This window comes from Ovis aries, chromosome 3, assembly GCF_016772045.2.
Source record: "Ovis aries strain OAR_USU_Benz2616 breed Rambouillet chromosome 3, ARS-UI_Ramb_v3.0, whole genome shotgun sequence".
Taxonomy (NCBI): domain Eukaryota; kingdom Metazoa; phylum Chordata; class Mammalia; order Artiodactyla; family Bovidae; genus Ovis; species Ovis aries.
Window position 1 is genome coordinate 56298581 of NC_056056.1, and position 18070 is coordinate 56316650.

At 41.7% G+C, this 18070-nt stretch overlaps 1 protein-coding gene and 2 pseudogenes across 1 annotated transcript in view; 1 reads left to right on the forward strand and 2 right to left on the reverse strand.

Annotated features, from left to right (window-relative positions):
- The first annotated feature begins 1662 nt into the window (after window positions 1-1662).
- Window positions 1663-2388, forward strand: LOC114113593 (protein POLR1D-like; annotated as a pseudogene).
- A 1676-nt stretch (window positions 2389-4064) lies between these two features.
- SUCLG1 (succinate-CoA ligase GDP/ADP-forming subunit alpha) overlaps window positions 4065-18070 on the reverse strand; it is a 35952-nt gene continuing 21946 nt past the window's right edge. The window contains exons 6-9 of the mRNA XM_004007255.5: window positions 14194-14277; window positions 12024-12175; window positions 5811-5999; window positions 4065-4320 (exon numbers count right to left, since the gene is read on the reverse strand). Of these exons, the coding sequence (XP_004007304.4) occupies window positions 4294-4320; window positions 5811-5999; window positions 12024-12175; window positions 14194-14277 (452 nt within the window). The 3' untranslated portion in view covers window positions 4065-4293. The remainder of the gene's footprint in view (window positions 4321-5810; window positions 6000-12023; window positions 12176-14193; window positions 14278-18070) is intronic.
- On the reverse strand, window positions 14278-16841 carry LOC105614889 (ribosomal biogenesis factor-like; annotated as a pseudogene).

Consider the following 18070-nt stretch of genomic DNA (forward strand, 5'->3'; position numbering starts at 1 on the left):
TGCAGGGCAGGAATAGAGACACAGCTGGGGAAGGAGCGGGTGGGATGAATTGAGAAAGTAGCATTGAAAAACATACATTCAAAAAAAAAAAAGAAAAAAGAAAAACATACATTCAGTCAGTTCAGTTCAGTTCGGTCACTCAGTCACATCAGACGCTTTGCAACCCCATGAATCGCAGCACGCCAGGCCTCCCTGTCCATCACCAACTCCCAGAGTTCACTCAGACTCGTGTCCATCAAGTCAGTGATGCCATCCAGCCATCTCATCCTCTATCGTCCCCTTCTCCTCCTGCCCCGAATCCCTCCCAGCATCAGAGTCTTTTCCAATGAGTCAACTCTTCACATGAGGTGGCCAAAGTACTGGAGTTTCAGCTTCAGCATCATTCCTTCCAAAAGAAATCCCAGGGCTGATCTCCTTCAGAATGGACTGGTTGGATCTCCTTGCAGTCCAAGGGACTCTCAAGAGTCTTCTCTAACACCACAGTTCAAAAGCTATCATATGTAAAATAGATAGCTAGTGGGAAGTTGCTGCATAACACAGGGAGCTCAGCCTGGCACTCTGTGACAACCTAGAGTGGTGAGATGGGGAGGGAGGCCCAAGATGAAGAGGATATATACTTAGAGCTGATTCATGTTGTACAGCAGAAACCAGCACAACATTGTAAAGCAATTATTCTCCACTTAAAAATAAAAATTAAAAAAAGACTACATACTATAGCAATCCTTTCATATACATTTCTAAAATAGACAAAAACTAATTTAAGATGAATAAAAATACAGATTATCTATTGAGGGAATAGGATGGAACTTTCTCATATGAAGGAAATGTTGTATATCCTCATTAGGGTGTGGTTACATACCTTTGTCCATTTGTTAAATATGCACAGCTAAGATTTATGCATTTCAGCAAATATAAATTTCACCCTGACAAAACACCTATCACAATAAAAACACTGGCAGACATGGGTTGGAGGTAGACATCATACAGTAATAGCAAAATGTTGCTCATTGTCATAGCTGGGTGACGGGTGCACAGGAGTTCATTATATTACCATAATCATTTTGTAAATGTTTGAAAGTTTCTGTAATAAAAATTTTTTTAATGCACTGGGGTTATGAGTTAAACTCTTACCTTTTGCTTATAAATATGAAATCAGAAAAACCAGAACCAAATATCCTGCTCAGGTATGTTTGAGTTGCTCAGAGCAGTAGTTGTAGGAGGGGAGAGAAGTGAGAGATGAGGAGTGGGTGACTTCTCAAGATGCTGCAGGGGTTGGAGAGGGAAGATGGGAAGCAAAGAGGAAGGGAAGTAGAAAGGGAAGATGCCAGGTGGGAGAGAGAAGGGGTCAAGAGGGCACTGAACTTCCTGGTTTAGGACCAGAGGTGTGAGAAGAGAGGGATCATCTTGAGATGGGTGTTTGGGGGACAGAACAGGAGGCTGAGCCTGGAATCTGGGACCCTCAAAAGGATGTTGAGGTCACTGGCCTCTCATCTGGATTGTGTACTTGTCACAAAGCCTCAGACAAAAGGAGGACTTGTCTGCCCTGGAAGGATCTTGGAGGTGCCAACCAGGGAGACTGGAAGTGACTTCCTCTCTGGCCATCATGTCAGCTGCGCTGCCCTGAGCATAAGCATGAGGCAAGTTCAAGAGTTAACAGAATAGCCTGCCGCGCCCGCACGCTTCGAGGCATGGGGCAGAGCCTCTGGCCGGCCCGCGCCACCTGAGGATCCCGGAAGCCGCCCCGCCATGGAAGAGGACCAGGAGCTGGAGAGGAAAGCAATAGAAGAGCTGCTGAAAGAGGCAAAACGTGGGAAAACAAGAGCAGAAACAATGGGACCAATGGGCTGGATGAAGTGTCCTCTTGCCAGGACAAATAAATGATTTCTAATTCAATTAAGAACACCCTGCCCTCCCACAAAGAGCAAGACCACGAACAAAAAGAGGACAGCAAGGAACCGGCGAAAAGCCAGAGCCAGAAGGAGGAAGGGCGCCAGAAGCACCGGTCTCACACGTACAAGCACAGCGTCCACGCCCGGCGCTCGCCGCCCGGGAAGCGGGGGACGCGGGGCGGCCACGAGAAGTCGCAGACGCGGTCCAGCAAGCGGTGAGGTGGGGGCCCGGGGCCCAGCGAGACCCTCCCAGCGCCCGGGCCTGGGGTGGTTGCGGAGACACCAGGACGGGTTTACAGCAGGGCCTCCGTCCTGACGGCGGACAGTCACCCGAGGCTCCACGGAGCACAGTGACCTCCCGACAGGTTTAAGCGACTTCGGCAGTGTAATATACATTCGTCTGGGTTTTCTTCTGTCTTGTTTGGAAGTTGGTTTCAAAATAAATCTAGAATTTACAAGTTTTCGGAGATTATTAAAACTAGTTCCAGTTTTTGTTTTTGTTTATTGATGTGCTGCACTTGTGGTCTTTTCTCGGAATTTCTCAAAACAGAAAGATACTGTCGATCCTATACTTTTTAGGGGTGACGATTTTAGAAACCTCGCCAGTCACCATATTTGTGAAAAGCTGTAGCCCTTATTTACCCGGAAATTCTTAAGAGCTCTATACCCGTTGACCTTTAAATAAACAACATAAGAAAATCTCAAAATCCTTTTGAATTTAGCACCCCCCCCCCCCCAATCAATAACCAGGGGTTAAAAAACTGTCTCTCTTCTTTCCTTGTGCATTTTCAAACTCATTCCTGAGATAGAACACTTCTTCTGTATTTCATTTTGGGGGGAACATGTACATTTTAAGTGGTGCTTTTAAAACTTTTAAAAGTTAAAATTACTATTATTTTCATGCTATGTCTTATTTAGCTTAAGACCTACGATGCCATTCTTAGGTGTTGTACAGTTGTTCAGAAATCTGGATTTTAAATAAAAGTGTTTACAATGCCTTTAAAAAAAAAGTTTACAGAATAAAAAAGTAAGAAAAATGATTTTAAAAAATAACCCCCCACAAAAGTGTTATGAAGTGACATAAAGCCCTGGTAGAGTCCACCTTCACATATGCATATGTATACTCCACCCAGGTACCCTGTGGGATGGGGGTCATGAGCCCCACTTTCAAGATGAGGAAACAACTGAACAGGAACCAAAGCCTTCTTGACCCAAAGCCCATCAAGACACGGTCCTTGGCCCAGGCAGAATACTTGGGCTGAATCCATCCCCCAACACCTGCTCTTTGCACCCACAGCAGCCTGTGCAAAGTCATGGGAGCTCCCAGAACACCCGTTTCCCCAGTCTTCCAAACCTCCTCCAGCCCTATCAGGATCACTCCCCCAGGCACCTCCCCAAAACGAGCTCTTGCCTGCTCCCTGCCTTTGCCTGAGTATGTGTCCTCCTTTTTGCATGGCTGGTACCTTCCCAGCCCTGAAGTACCTACTCATCACTCCTCCCTGGAAAGGCCTCCCCAAACAGCCTTCTTGAGGGTCTTCTATTACTATTTTCAGAAGCTCTTGTTTCCTTCAGGGCAGCTACACAATGTAAGAATATTTTCTTGCTTCTCCACTGGAATTGTTTGTTAACAAGCTCCCTTTCAAATAAGAGAATGGCTAACTGCTTTCTCAAAGTGAAATGTCTGAAACCTCAAGCAAAGAAATGTAGGCTCTGAGTGGGGAAGGAAATAGCCCTCTGCAGAACTACAGGAAAACAAAGCATTATTGAAGATTCCACTTCCCAGTTAAGCAAAAACTGAAACTTGGATGAGCTCCTACCTATAATCCTAGTGATAATGATGGTGGCAACTGGCAAAAATTAGGTTGCCTTATCAAGTGCCAAGGACTTCATATATTTATCTCCAATCCTCAAAACTATCCTGTAAGACGAAGACTATTATATACGTAGATATGAGAAAATTGTAATTCAGAGAAACTTAGTCACTCTGTATCTATGATAAATGCCAAACTGGAATGTTTATACTCATTCTCTCAAAAGTTTTCATTAGAATGTCCTCTACAGAGCCCAATGAAAGACACATACACGCACACAGGCATACATATGCACACACAGCCCCCTCCAATTCTCCCCCTCTCCCCATCCCCAGTGGAACAGTAAAAAGTCTCTAAAACCATATTCAAATCAAGTGGTAGATTTATTGGCTGCTTCTCTTATTTAGTGAGGTGAAAACACCTCAGTGTAGGACACTCTAAACCTTGTTTTGGCTTCCTGTTGTGCTCGAAAAGACCAGCAACAGGTGGGCGGGCGGACGGACGGTCAGTGGACATCAGAAGCAAACAGCCACAGCTCCCATTGCTACAGTGATTCATCCATAGGCTTAAGGAATCTTCTGTCTGTTTTTCTTTCAGAGCATCTTCCTCTTTTCAAACTCCTTCAGGAACAGAAGAACAGGAGAAGAGAGAGGGGATAAAAAGATTAAAGCCTCAAATTACATTCATGGTCAAAGTGATTCTGAATCTAAACTGTGTTTAGATTCTGAAACTCTTGTCTTTAGGATCCCTTGAGCAACCAAAAATTATAGCGGTAAAATGCACCAGGATGAGGGGCTTGAACACAAAATGACAGTTTTCAAATGAGTCCGTGTCAGTCTGATTTCACTAACTTAGATTCAGAACTTAAGACTTTATGTCTCCTAAATGCAGAGGCTGAGAGGTTTTAAATTATGCTTATTTTCTACTGCAGTATTATAGTTAGGAGCTGACAAACTTGATTGTGCTTATCCAAACATGTAATGCTATGTGTGAGCCACAACAGCCCTTTTAATAAGGCAATGGAAACAAGTTTGTCTAGTTTCTCAGAGAATAAAACTAAATACAGATTTAGTGCAGATTTAAACAAAACATCAAGAACCTCAGAAATATAGGAAAAGGCAGCAATACTGAAAATCAGTTTCTCTAGATTGTAATAATTTCTCTACATTGTGAGAAATAGAATACAACAGGATTGTAGGTGCCTGCTGCCACCTGCTGGAATAAAATGGTAATACATATCTTCAATAATTTAAGCATCTGCTTTTTCCCTTCCTCTCTCTTCTCTCAAATAAAGAAGATTCTTCCTCACAATACTCACTACCTACCTAGATTTCTTTTAAACACTATGGCACACAGTGCCATAAGACAGGATCATGCAAAGATTCAATAAACTAGGAGTTTATTTTATTATCGCTAGGACAGTGCCAAAGAAGAGTATGCCAAAACATGTTCCCTCCTGGGAAGACAATATGGGCCTGTTTTCAGCATGTGTACAACACTTTGGCTTTTGTTTGCTTTTTTTTTGGTAAAGTCTATGATCATCATAAAAGTAAAGAGAGAGAGCCTTAAATGATCAGTCAAAGAGATAGGCTGCCAAAAATCACTGCAGAGATTATGGAAGACACCAACTAAAAATCCCCATCCTCGTCTTTAGTCTCCATCCATCCTGACTCCCAGTTTTTATTTCTTCTTAGTCAGTTTTCAACCTCTCTCCTGGAAAAATACCTATGGAGTCAGCACAACTATACCCCAAAGGCTCTCCATGGAAAAATAACAAAACACAAGGCAATTTTCTGCACCCCTCCTAAAATGGAATTCACAGCACTTACGGACTCTGAAACCCTTTCTTGTATATCTTATCTCACTACTCACAAAATAGCAAAGGGAAATGTTTAATGAATCCAGGTTTTGAATCAGAACCTTATTCCTGGTCATGCCCAATCAGGATATTAGGATCTTGGTAGGGTTGCTAGAGACCGTTAAGCTGCAGACCAGCATGAAAGAAACAGAAGAGACTCAGAAGAAAAGACCATGGCTCCCAGGCCACCAGTGTGGCCTCCCACTCTAAGGCCCATAACCTCCGAGCACTCAGGCCACTGCTCCAGCTCACCTTGTAGATGGTGGTTCCCAGCTGTGCCGGGGACATGCTGACCACAACCCCAGCACTCTGCAGGGCTGCGATCTTCTCTTTAGCTCCACCTTTTCCTCCAGCAATGATTGCCCCTGCGTGACCCATTCTTCTGCCGGGAGGAGCAGTTAAACCAGCAATGAAGGACACCACAGGCTTGGCCTTGGGACCCTGGAAAGTGGGATTTTAAACATACTGATGAAGAAGTTGATCAAAACTGGACCTCCAATTCATGACTGCCAGAAAATGACAAATGGTTGGGGCCAGTCACTCACCATCACTAAGAAAACCAACAGAAATATTAAGCTGTGACTGAAACTACTGCATTCTCCTTTAAGATGACTCAGCTTTTCCTCCAAACTCATAAAAACAATCCTGAAGCAAAACGTTAACTATTTAGATATTAAACTTCAACTTCACTGGCATACGCTGATTTCCACATACACGTGACTCTTCTATTTGAAAGAAAAAACTGAAAATACGTAAGTTATATGATTTGTGATGATAACAAATTAAGACACAGATCAGGTTGTTTTGTCTTAATTCATTATTAGTTTACCTTTAATAAATTTGTTTAAAGGAAAAAGATAGCGTATTGGAAAGGACTGAGGAGTGGGAGTCTCCAGTCTCAATCTCCACTTGACTAAAGTGACAGGACCTTGGACAAGGCCCATCACCTCTAGACCTCTGCTGCCTCATCTATGAAACGAAATAGCTAAATTAGATTGGGAGCTGAGAGTCCTTTCTCCTGACATTATAGGATGTGTAAGAAGGAAGATCAGGACTGGTCTTATTCAATAAAAATCCATTCTAATGCACAACTGCTACCTGCATAAACAGCACAGTAGATTCTGAGGTTTAAAATAAAAACCCAACACACAGGAAATGTAAGAATTCCTGTGGGAGGAAAAAAAGAATTCCTATGCTCTAGACTTATAATGTTGTTGAAGAAATAATATAAAATACATATATATCTCAGTCAGTTAATAGATGTCATGGAGCAACATATGAACATACAGTTATGTTTCACAGTGAGTGAAGTAACTCAGAGGCAGTAAGACATCCACGTAAAACAGAGTGGCCCACAGAAAGCAGAACCCGAGCACAAGTGGAATCTGGGTGCCTTCAGGCACTATTATCGTCTCCCAGACCAGCAGTTCTCAAATCACTTGGTCTTGAGACCCCTCATACTTACAAAAATGACTGTGGATCCCAAAGAACTTTTTTTAATGTAGATTATATCTGATATTTACAGTATTAGAAATTGAAGCTGAGAAATTTTATAAGCATTTATTAATTCCCTTAAAATAATAATTTTTTAAAACTATTTTTTAAAAACATTTTAGTGAGGAGAGTGGCATTATTTTACATTTTTGTCAATCTTAAGTGTCTAATTTAATAAGAGGCAAATGAATTCTGATATCTGCTTTTACGTTAGATCTACTGCAAAAATGTTATTTTGGCTGAAGTACAAGAGAAAATCTGGCCTCACACACATATGTACTTGGAAAAGGGAGAAATATTTTAATATCTGTCAGATAACTGAGGATATTCTTTGACACTGAAACAAACCTCTTCAAGTGGTAATTTCTTAATGGTTACATGCAATGGAAACCCACTCCAGTATTCTTGCCTGGGAAATCCCATGGGCAGAGACGCCTGGTGGGCTATATAGTCCATGAGGTCACAAAGAGTCAGACATGACTGAATGACTAAAGATGACGATGATGATGCAATGCTGGAATCTGGAACCACAGTCCTTTGTTATTTTAAAATCCATTCATCTTTTTGGATCTTTTACCTATAATGATTGTGTAACATTCATTGGTCAAAAGGACAATATAGGTTCACAGAGTTATGGAGATCTTCTAAATGCTGATACATTTCATCATTCAATATCAACAAATCATTCTTCATTATTACCTCCAGCCTCATTAGAGAAGTCTTTAGTAGGGGGAAGTTGTCAAGTTCATGGTGGCAGAAACAAGTATTTTAAGAATATTCATTTGAAAGCTCAAACTTAATCACTGCCAACAAATGCAATGAGTTGTTCCCTTGGCAACACACACAGACACAGCAGGACTGCTTTGTTCACTGTTGAGAAAAGATTCACCGAATAAATACCAATAACCAGTGTGCCTGGCAGTCATTCTTTCCAGTAAAACTGGTGGTCCCCCAAAAAAGCAGCTAATTTAGCTCAAAATTCAACTAGGACAGTGCCTTACTTTCCATTTCACCACAAAACTACTGACTTGAGGGTCAAGACTTTATAAAATTAATAATCTTTACTACTTCATTAAGGACATTCTTAAATAAAGCTGACTTTTTTTAAGCGCATGGCAGTGCAAGTTCACTGGCACAGTCTGCTTCCACTAGCTTGACCCTCGTGAAGGCGCCAGCATGCCAGATTCTACAGGTTCTACATGGTCTGACGCTGCTGACTCCAGCCTCTGACGCCAGCTTACTCCAGTAATGCCAGACTGCTCTGCCTGTGGGGCCTCTGCTGAGGAAGTTCTCCATCCTCCTTGGATACTTGGCAAATCCTGATACCTTTTAAGACGTGGCTCGAGCCTCTTCTTCCCCGCTAATAACCCTTCTGACTCTTCCTCCCACTCTCTCCACAAATGCCCTTCAGTTGCTCATCTTTGTTCAGCCACTCTGCTGTGCCTTTGACACTTTCTATCATGACCCGCAGCACACTGGCTGTGACTTATTCCCCACAGAGTCCCCTCCTAGACGATGACTCTTTGAATGCCAAGACTATGTTTTCATTTACTTCTGTATGCCCAGCATCTACTATAGGAGAGAATTAAAAAGAGAAAGCTAAATCATTTATTCACTGGGTGCTTTGCAAAGAATGTGAGCACCTGATACTTGAGTGGCACCACTTTCCACTGGATCCCTCTGTCCCATATTCAAAGAGTGAGAATGTTATATTAGAAGGAAACATGATTAGCATGAACCTAGAATGTCTGACAAATGTATATCTGTCCTATTGTCAACGAAAAGTCACTTGAGATTTTTTTTTTAAGGACTGAAAAATACAATAGAAAAGACTATGAGGAAATGTAGTGTGAGAACAGGACACAGAAATGTGAAGTGTGAAAGACTAAAAACAAAAAGATGAGTTAGGATGGCACGAGCGGAATCTGAAAGATGCCCAGGACTGTGTGTCGTGTCCCTGAGCCCTGCGACCTGACTCCTGACCCCTGCTGGTGTAATGGAGAAGTCAGGCCCACCTGGAGGGAACCTCAGCTCTGAAGTACTTACCACTGGCAAATTACCAGTTTCCTTACTCAAAAAAAGACAAAAACATCTACTCAAAGTATCAAGATAAAGGTTAAAAAACGTTACTCCTGCAGATAACTACTGTCATTATAATGATGATAACACAGTCCTCGCAGGACACAAGATTACTGAGTGTTCACTCTGTGTCAGGCACCATGCTAAGCGTTTAGTATGTTACCTGCACTGTTCAACCTAGAAGCTTGTACACAGTAGGTCCTCAGTAAAATTTAGCTCCATGAGACCAATCAGTAATAGGAAAACATGGCAAATGAAACAAAATGTAAAGTTTAGCTTTTCCCATCAAGGGATTTTTGTATTCTAAACACATTTTAAAATTCATTTTAACATAGTGTACAGTTGGCCCTCCATTATCCATGAGGTCTGAACACTGGAGAATTCAAACAACCGCACAAAGAAAACGTCTGGTGGGGCAGGGGAGGAATCCCAGAAAGTTTCAAAGAGCGAAATTTAAATCTGCCAAACTAACAACCATGTATACAGCATTTACATTTTATTAGGTATTGTAGGTAATCCAGAGATGATTTACAGTATAGAGGAGGGTATATGTAGGTTATATGCAAATTCTATACTATTTACTCCAGTCTCCTACTAATTTACCTACTCTTTCACTTATTCACCATTTATTGCCTCCTAATACGCCAGAGGACTGGGCTGGGCAGTAAGGCTATAGCAGTTGTTTGCTGTCCACAAGAGCCAAGAGTCAGGTGTTCAGCATGCCTTGCAAGAAGGAACAAGCGAAGGCAAGCAAGGATGAAAACAAGCAGCACATGGATCTGAAAAGGAGTGTCAGGATAGCGTGTAGGGAGCTGGAAAGCCACACTAAGTCTGCCCTTTATCCCACACGGATGGCAAACAGCAGGCTGGCCACGGGGGAGGGAAAGAAGCAGAGATATCAGGAAAAAAAATTACTGAGATGGTCCAGGTGAGATAAGATAAGAGGCTGAACTGGAGCAGAGGGTCTAATTACAGATGATGATACTTTAAATCTCCACAAACTACTAAGATCTCAGAGACAGATCTCAGTAACTGAGGGGAAGCAAGAGCTGCGAGAGAAATAAAAGATGACTTTTATTTCTGCATGAAGTACAACGTTGTTTATACACCATGATCAGTTACACTTAGGGGATAAGCACAAAGGGTAAATCTGGGAAAGGATAAAGACGAGAAGGGCCAGCAGGATGAATGGAGGCCACTGATGACTTCAGCCAAAGCAGTGCCAGCGTGGAGAGCAGACCCCACAGCAGCCCACCAGAAGTGCTTACCACATGCCCGGGGCAGCTCTGCGCCATGTTATCTCCACAGCCCTATGACAGCACCAAGGGAAGCTCTACTGTATCCCTATTTAGCCAGCGAGGAAACAGGCACAGTGAAGTTACGGAACATGCCCAAGGTCACAGAGCTTCTAAGTGGCAGACAAAACCTAATTGCTGAGGATTAGGGAGTGAATAGAAAATAAAGAAAGAGATCCGGAGAGTAAAGTAAAAGCATCAGTCGCTCTATCATGTCCGGCTCTTTGCAACCCCATGGACTGTAGCCCACTAGGCCTCTCCATCCATGCAATTCTCCAGGCAAGAATACTGGTGTGGGTAGCCATTCCTTTCTCTGGGGGATCTTCCCGACCCAGGGATTGAACCCGGGTCTCCTGCACTACAGGCAGATTCTTTTCCATCTGAACCACCAGGAAAGTTCACCAGAATAAGAGGAACTCTTAAAATTACCACTGAAGAAAAACACGTAGATTAAAAAGAGCCTTTGAAAATTCCTTCAATTACATATAAATATGGAGAAGGAAATGGCAACCTGCTCCAGTATTCTTGCCTGGAAAACTCCATGGACAAAGGAGCCTGGTTGGGGGGCTACAGTCCACGGGGTTGCAAAGCGTCAAGACATGACTGAGCGACTAAACAGCAATACCTAAATATTCATCGTTTTGCACAGGCTATTCTGCAGGTGATATCATTTTTTCCTTTAACTCTCCAGTACTCATTTTCTGTGGCATTTAATTTTGACACACTTACTCTCAATCTCTTTCATAAGCATAGACACAAGTTCTCTCTGCCCTCTTGCCCGGCCCCCTGAAGATTCCCCTTCACTCTTCACTCATTCGTCAGTGTCAGGGACACCCCGGAAACCATCTGCATCCAGGCTTTGGCCACAGTAATTCAGAGCACACACGCTCAATGATGGGGGGAGGGGACTGCTGGGCACCAAGCTGCTTCTGTCTTTACTATGCCCCCCGCTCTCTTCCTACCACCCTCCTTTACCCCAGAAACAGAGCTTAATTCCCTTGAGTTAAATGAAATTATGATACAACACCACACTATTCTTTTTTGTTTAATTCAAAGGGAGAGGCAACAAGGAAAGCCTTCATAGGACAGTCAATAAAGCTTCTCCACTTGACCTTTGAAGCAAAGTGCTACTCTATGAGGAAAGACTGAAGCTAGAGGGAGACAAGATCCTGGAAAAGGTATAAAGGACAGGATCACTAGACAGCCAGCCTTGACAAAGAGAAAGAACACACATCCCCTGAGGTCGGGAGATAGGACATCAATGACAGGTGAAAATGGACATGCGCAGGTCAAGTGACAGCTTTCTGGCTGATGGCCTGAAAGTTCTGTTTAGCAGACGACCTACCAGGAAATAAAAGGAGATGCCTGGAGGGAGGATTCATCAGAGAAGAGCATCAAGGGAAATGGGGAGGAGAATCAACCCAGAAAGAGTCCCACATTCCCTGAGTGGTCAGTGTTCCAGGCTCAGCCCAATAAGATTTAATTTTACCTTTCATGTTTGCTTAAAAAATTCATCCTTAATCAAAAACAACTTCTAAAGCAAACCTGTGGTATTATTCAAGAGCAAAGAGCTGTATCTTTCCACAGCCAAACTTACTGAATTATGTTGCTTCAAAAATTCTGCAGCATTTTCTTCGGCATTACCACCAATTTCACCAATCAATATGATGCCTTCTGTGGCCGGATCATTCAGAAAGATTTCAAGGCAGTCTGTAAAGTCTGTTCCATTGAAAGGATCGCCTCCAATGCCTGGAAAAGTCAAGAATATCAACACCCTCTGAAAATTAAGTCAGGAAATATTGTTTCAACAGGTTTCTTATTTTGCCTAGGCCCTTCTTACAAATATTTTTAAATGCGTCATCACTCTTGCATGTAACATTTAAAAAATCATAAAATGCTAGACTTATTTCTGCTTTTAATATTTTACATGAATGTTAAATGGTGGTTGGCTCTTGTTAGTCACAAAAAGAGCCATCTTTTTCTTTGGCTCCTTATCAAGACTCTTCCCTCCCCCCCAAATTACTCCTACATAGCTCTTTAATAATGAGCACTTTATATAGTTTCCCTAATTAGAAGAACGTTACTTTTGAAAACACATTAGCTTTTTCAGGAATACAGTTACTCTTTAGTAAGTTATAACTTTTAACCACTGACTTCTGGTGAGTAGCTCAGTATCAGTACTTTGTATATAATAGGCAATTAATTCTGAAATTAAAAATAATTATACTACTTAATATTATAATCAAAAAGTTCCCTTTATCATCTCCTAGCACAAAAGGTTAATGAAGTATAATAGTATCTTGATTAACTCAGGGGGGGTGGGTGTGTTGTGTGTGTGTGTGTGTGTGTGTGTGTGTGTGTGCGTGCATCTGTATGCTATTACCCTCACAGTTTGTTGTGATTTATTATTGCTCACATGAACCACAAACCTTACTACCATATTGGAGACTTAATGCCATATTAGAAATACTGGATATTTGTATTTCTTCTACAGCAAAAAAAGAAAAAAAAATTTCTTTGCACTAAGTAACTGTCTGATGAGGGACACTGCCGAGGAACCACTCACAAGTTAAGACACATGTCCCGGCAGTGGGTGGGGTAGGTGTCCTGATTCTTCTTCCCTCTAACCTGTAGTGGGAGATGACAGACACCACACATAGGGGCTCTACCACAAACATACAGCTTTTTAGCACAAGTACTTAGATCGGATTCAAGTCAAGATTCCCTCCACTGGGGGCCACTTTCTAAATTTTTAAGTTATAAACTTACTCAAGGCAGGCCTGGCTTCCTACCCTTGAAGGCACGGCTCAGGACTGAAGCTGAGGAAGGGGAGCAGCATCGACTGAGTTTAAACCACGTGTCAGGTCTGTGCCTTAGCACACATCAGACCTGCCATTTCCTAAGCATTATACTCTCTGTGAGAGGGAAATTACTACTCTCAATCTACAGATTAAAAACAGAGGCTAGAGAAGATGGAACTGGCCACTCTATGACAAAACCTTTTATGTTCTATCACGTTAAGTTACCTTGTCTAAAAGATTGTGCTTTTGCACATAGAAAAGCTCATTTAATGTTTAATTCTGATTTTATCAATTTGAGTCAATAAAAATACTCCAGGGTTATATTTCATAATTTTTTTGATCCACAAAAGCTGCCTTTGAAAAGCTTTTAAAAGATGGTCTAAAAACATGAAGGAATTGTTATAAAAATGAGAAATTTGCCTGGCTTTTGGCAAAAAATATCAAAATTATTTTAAAATGTAAAAACTCTTTTGTAAATGGGAGGCAGTATGATGGGGCAAAGAGAGAGGGTCCAGGGAACTCAACCCTCCTCCATCCACCAATGAAGTTACCACAGGACTCTGTGCCAGCTCAGTGGTGCCTCACAGAGTTGCCCTTAAAGAGTGAGACAATGATTGGCAAAGAATTCGTAACTGTGAAGCACTGAATGACAGCTGGCAACGATAACACAGTGCCAAAGTCCTATCTTGAAGGACCACTGCTTCACAACAAGCAAAGTGAGTCCTGTTTTCAGGGACTACACCCCAGGATGTTTGTTCTGAAACATAGGAGTTAAATCCTGGACAGTGAATCTTGAAAATGTTAACAGCCAGCTTCATGTATAAGCAAATTAAACTCAAGATCATAACAGCTTTTTCATGAAATGACATCAAAATCTCTCACAAATAGTCAAACCAATAATTATTATTACATTTATTCAGTGAAGACACTGAACTCCGATAAAACGAGTTTAGAAAAAGTCCTCACCAACACACAAAGACTGTCCCAATCCAACTTGTGTCGTCTGGTGAACTGCTTCGTAAGTCAGGGTGCCGGATCTAGACACAATACCTTAAAGAAGGAGAACGCAGAAATATTAAAGAGTGCTCATGTGACTCTAATATAGTAAAATAAATCACAAACACATGTATATAAACCATTCCACAATTTGTCCTCCAAACAAACGACACCATTAAGTCATGGAATAAGGAGAAAAGGCCTAAATTACAGCAGGGAGGTTTTAAAAGTTAGAAAAAGAAAGGATTTTATTAGTTAGGGTTTTTTTATATATAAAACATTTAATTTATTGGGTTTTTTGGTGCATCACCAGTGTATTACAACTGAGCCACTAGTTTTGTAGCCTCATCAACATTAACTGTGGTACATTTACTTGACACTGCTGAGAAATCAACTCTTTCTTCAGAGGTTCAGTGGAAAGGCTTTTTGGGAAGTTTGCAAGTTCCTTCTGTATATCTACAAGAGTTTCATTCACTCTTTTAACTTTTCAATCATTCACAATGTTTATCTTCTTAAGATTAGTGGTTAACTGGTTTCACTTTATTTTTGAACCCTAAAGTTTTTTTGGCTGGCTGGCTACGTGGAATACATTCCTGGACTTCTGCCCTTTTAGTTTGTTCCTGGTGGTTGTCCTTCACCGGGCCTCCAAGACCTTTGTGCAGCTTCTCAAGTTCCAGGTAACGCCATCTGCATGCATGAGATCCAGCTAGCTAGGGTTGTTTTATTTCTACAAAAGCAGTTAAGAGATACCTGAAGTCTTCCACAAAAAATGACCTTCTGGTGCAGACAAAGTAAAATGGAACAATAAATCTATATAAAGGTCCACATGGAAAAAAAGAAGGCATAAATTTCAAGTATTCAGTTCAGTTCAGTTCAGTTCAGTCGCTCAGTCATGTCTGACTCTTTGTGACCCAATGAATCGCAGCACGCCAGGCCTCCCTGTCCATCATCAACTCCCAGAGTTTACTCAAACTCATGTCCATCAAGTCGGTGATGCCATCCAGCCATCTCATCCTCTGTCGTCCTCCCTTCTCCTCCTGCCCCCAATTCCTCACAGCATCAGGGTCTTTTCCAATGAGTCAAATCTCCGCATGAGGTGGCCAAAGTATTTCAAGTATTAACCTTTGGTTAATAGCCTCGGTTTCAGAAAATACATTCATAGTTAGGCTTCCTGTCTCCTGACCACACAGATTCCTCAAGTCAGAACCCTGCTTTCTTTCACTGATCAGTAGAGACCACCAATGCTGTTGGAGATTCTGCAGTGATTTTCTTTTCTGTTGGACTTGTAACTTCCAGGGGTTAGTAAATGGGACTGTTTTCCCCACCCTCGAGTTCCCCATATAGAGTACAGTTCAGGCACAAAAGGATTTCAGTAAATATGTACCAAATAGGTCAAAACTGAAAATTGATGGAGTACAATCACCCTCTTAAACAAAATCTAACTGGAGATAGTTTTAAGACCAATCACTATTTGGACCCTATCTCACGACAAATGACAGCCAATAACACCATACCCCGTGTGTCTCATTCATCAGTTTTTCCCTACTCTCAAAGCTTCCTGTCTATAACCTCTCTCAACATAGTCCTTCCTTTATGAGGCCTTTCATAAATGAGAAGGGTAGGTAGGCAACACCTATGTACATTTGGTGCACTTAGCTTTTCAATCAAAGACAAGTAACTTAGTTGTATTTCTTCGTATGTAATTACCTAGTCTCCTTTACATTCCTACTTGATTCTCACGATAGAATCATGTTCCTGTTCATGCAACACCCTAGACTACTGGGAAGCACAACTATGTTATCTATTCTAGCCTTTTGATGGTCAGTATAATAATCAGTGAATAGCAGTACTAGGATTTTACCATTCTTTTAAGGGGATTTCATCTAAAATGAAAGTGATATATAATTTATATACATATAAAAATGACATATAATTTATATAAATGCAAAGTACACACATTTAAGGTAATGAAAGCAATGTTTTTAGGGTAGATTACTCCTGCCATCCTTGAAGTATATATATATAGCAAAAGAGACTATCACTTAAAAATATCTACCATAGGGATACTTCTGCTTCCAAAAAGCAGAGGTATTCTCCTGTATTCTTCCTGCTAAATGCAAGTAAAAGTCCTGGACACTACATATAAAACAAATACAAGAAATCTCTGAAAGTTAGATAGAAGGTAGAGTCCTAGAGACCTTGAGACTCGAGTAGAACAATGAAGTGTTTCCGAGTTTCCTTTTGCCTCATGTGTCCCAGATACAAAGATAAAGAAGCCCGCATCCTAGAAACACATAAAGGCACAGAAATCCCCATCCAAACAGCAGCTTTCTTTAGCAAAAGAACCAAGGACAGTCTAGCAAACCAGAAAACGTTCAGACAATAGCCACTCCATGCCGACTGTGCACCACAGAAAACCTGTTGCTCTCCCTCGACTCACATAAGCAAAGGCCAACAAAGAAACCCAGACTTTACACTTACAAGGCTGAAATGAGGCACCCTGGCAGCACGCCCACCAGCACGTACAGAACCAGACTTTCACCTACACAGGCTGGTACTGAGTCCTGCCCCACCCCCACGGTGCCACTGGGAACCAGCTGAGAAGCCTGGATGTCCATCCTCATCTGGCAGCAGTAAGGCTTCTCCATTTCCTGGGATCAGGAAAGGCCTAGAGGAAAATCAGGGCTTTCACTACTGCCCAGCACTCTTGCCTGGAAAATCCCATGGACAGAGGAGCCTGGCAGGCTGCAGCTCATGGGGTCGCTAAGAGTCGGACACGACTGAGCGACTTCCCTTTCACTTTTCACTTTTATGCATTGGAGAAGGAAATGGCAACCCACTCCAGTATTCTTGCTGGAGAATCCCAGGGACGGGGGAGCCTGATGGGCTGCCATCTACGGGGTCGCACAGAGTCGGACACGACTGAAGCGACTTAGCAGCAGCAGCAGTAGCAATAACAATTCCATCCTCACTAGGGTCAGGGGAGACAAAGTAAGGAGCTGGCTGTTATCCCCAGTGAATAGAAGCCCACTCACTCGTACAATAGAGGGAAGAAGGGACCTTGGACTTCTACCTTCACCTGGCAGGAACAAGGTACCTCCCCCATATTCCCTGCTGAAGCAGTATGAATTAAGTCAGCTAAAACAGAAGGTTCACATAAACCTAGACCTCATAATACAATAGCCCACACTTTCAGGTTTCAACCAAAGATCATCTGACCTACCAAAAATCAGGAAGATCTCAAACAATTAAAAAAAAAAACAAAAAAACAATCAATAGATGCTAATCACAAAATGAGGGGAAGTTAGAATTATCTGACAAGAAATTTGAAGAAGTCATAATAAAACACTTTCAATAATTATGAACATGCTTGAAATAAATAAAAAATAGAAGCTTTATCAAAGAAATATGAAGGAAGCCTCACTTAAAAAAAAGGAAGAAAAAGAAGATATAGAGGGACCAAATGGAAATTTTAGAGCTGAAAAATACTATAACCAAAGCTAAAAGCTCAGTGGATGAGTTAAATAGCATAATGGAGAGCAGAGAGGAAAAAAATCAGTGAAATGAAAGATAAAACAATGGAAATTACCCCACCTGAATGGCAGAAAGAACAGACTAGGAAAAAACAATGAGCAGAACGTCAGGGACCTATGGAACTGTAACAAAAGATTGAATATTCCTGTATCACAGTCCTGGAAGGAGAGAAAAAAGAACATGGGGCTGAAACAGTGCTCAAAGAAATAATGTTTTATCAAATTCAATATTTCATGAAACTTAAATCTACATGTGAGAAAGTGAGCAAACTAAAAACAGGATAAATCCAAAGAAATTCACACCCAAACTTCTA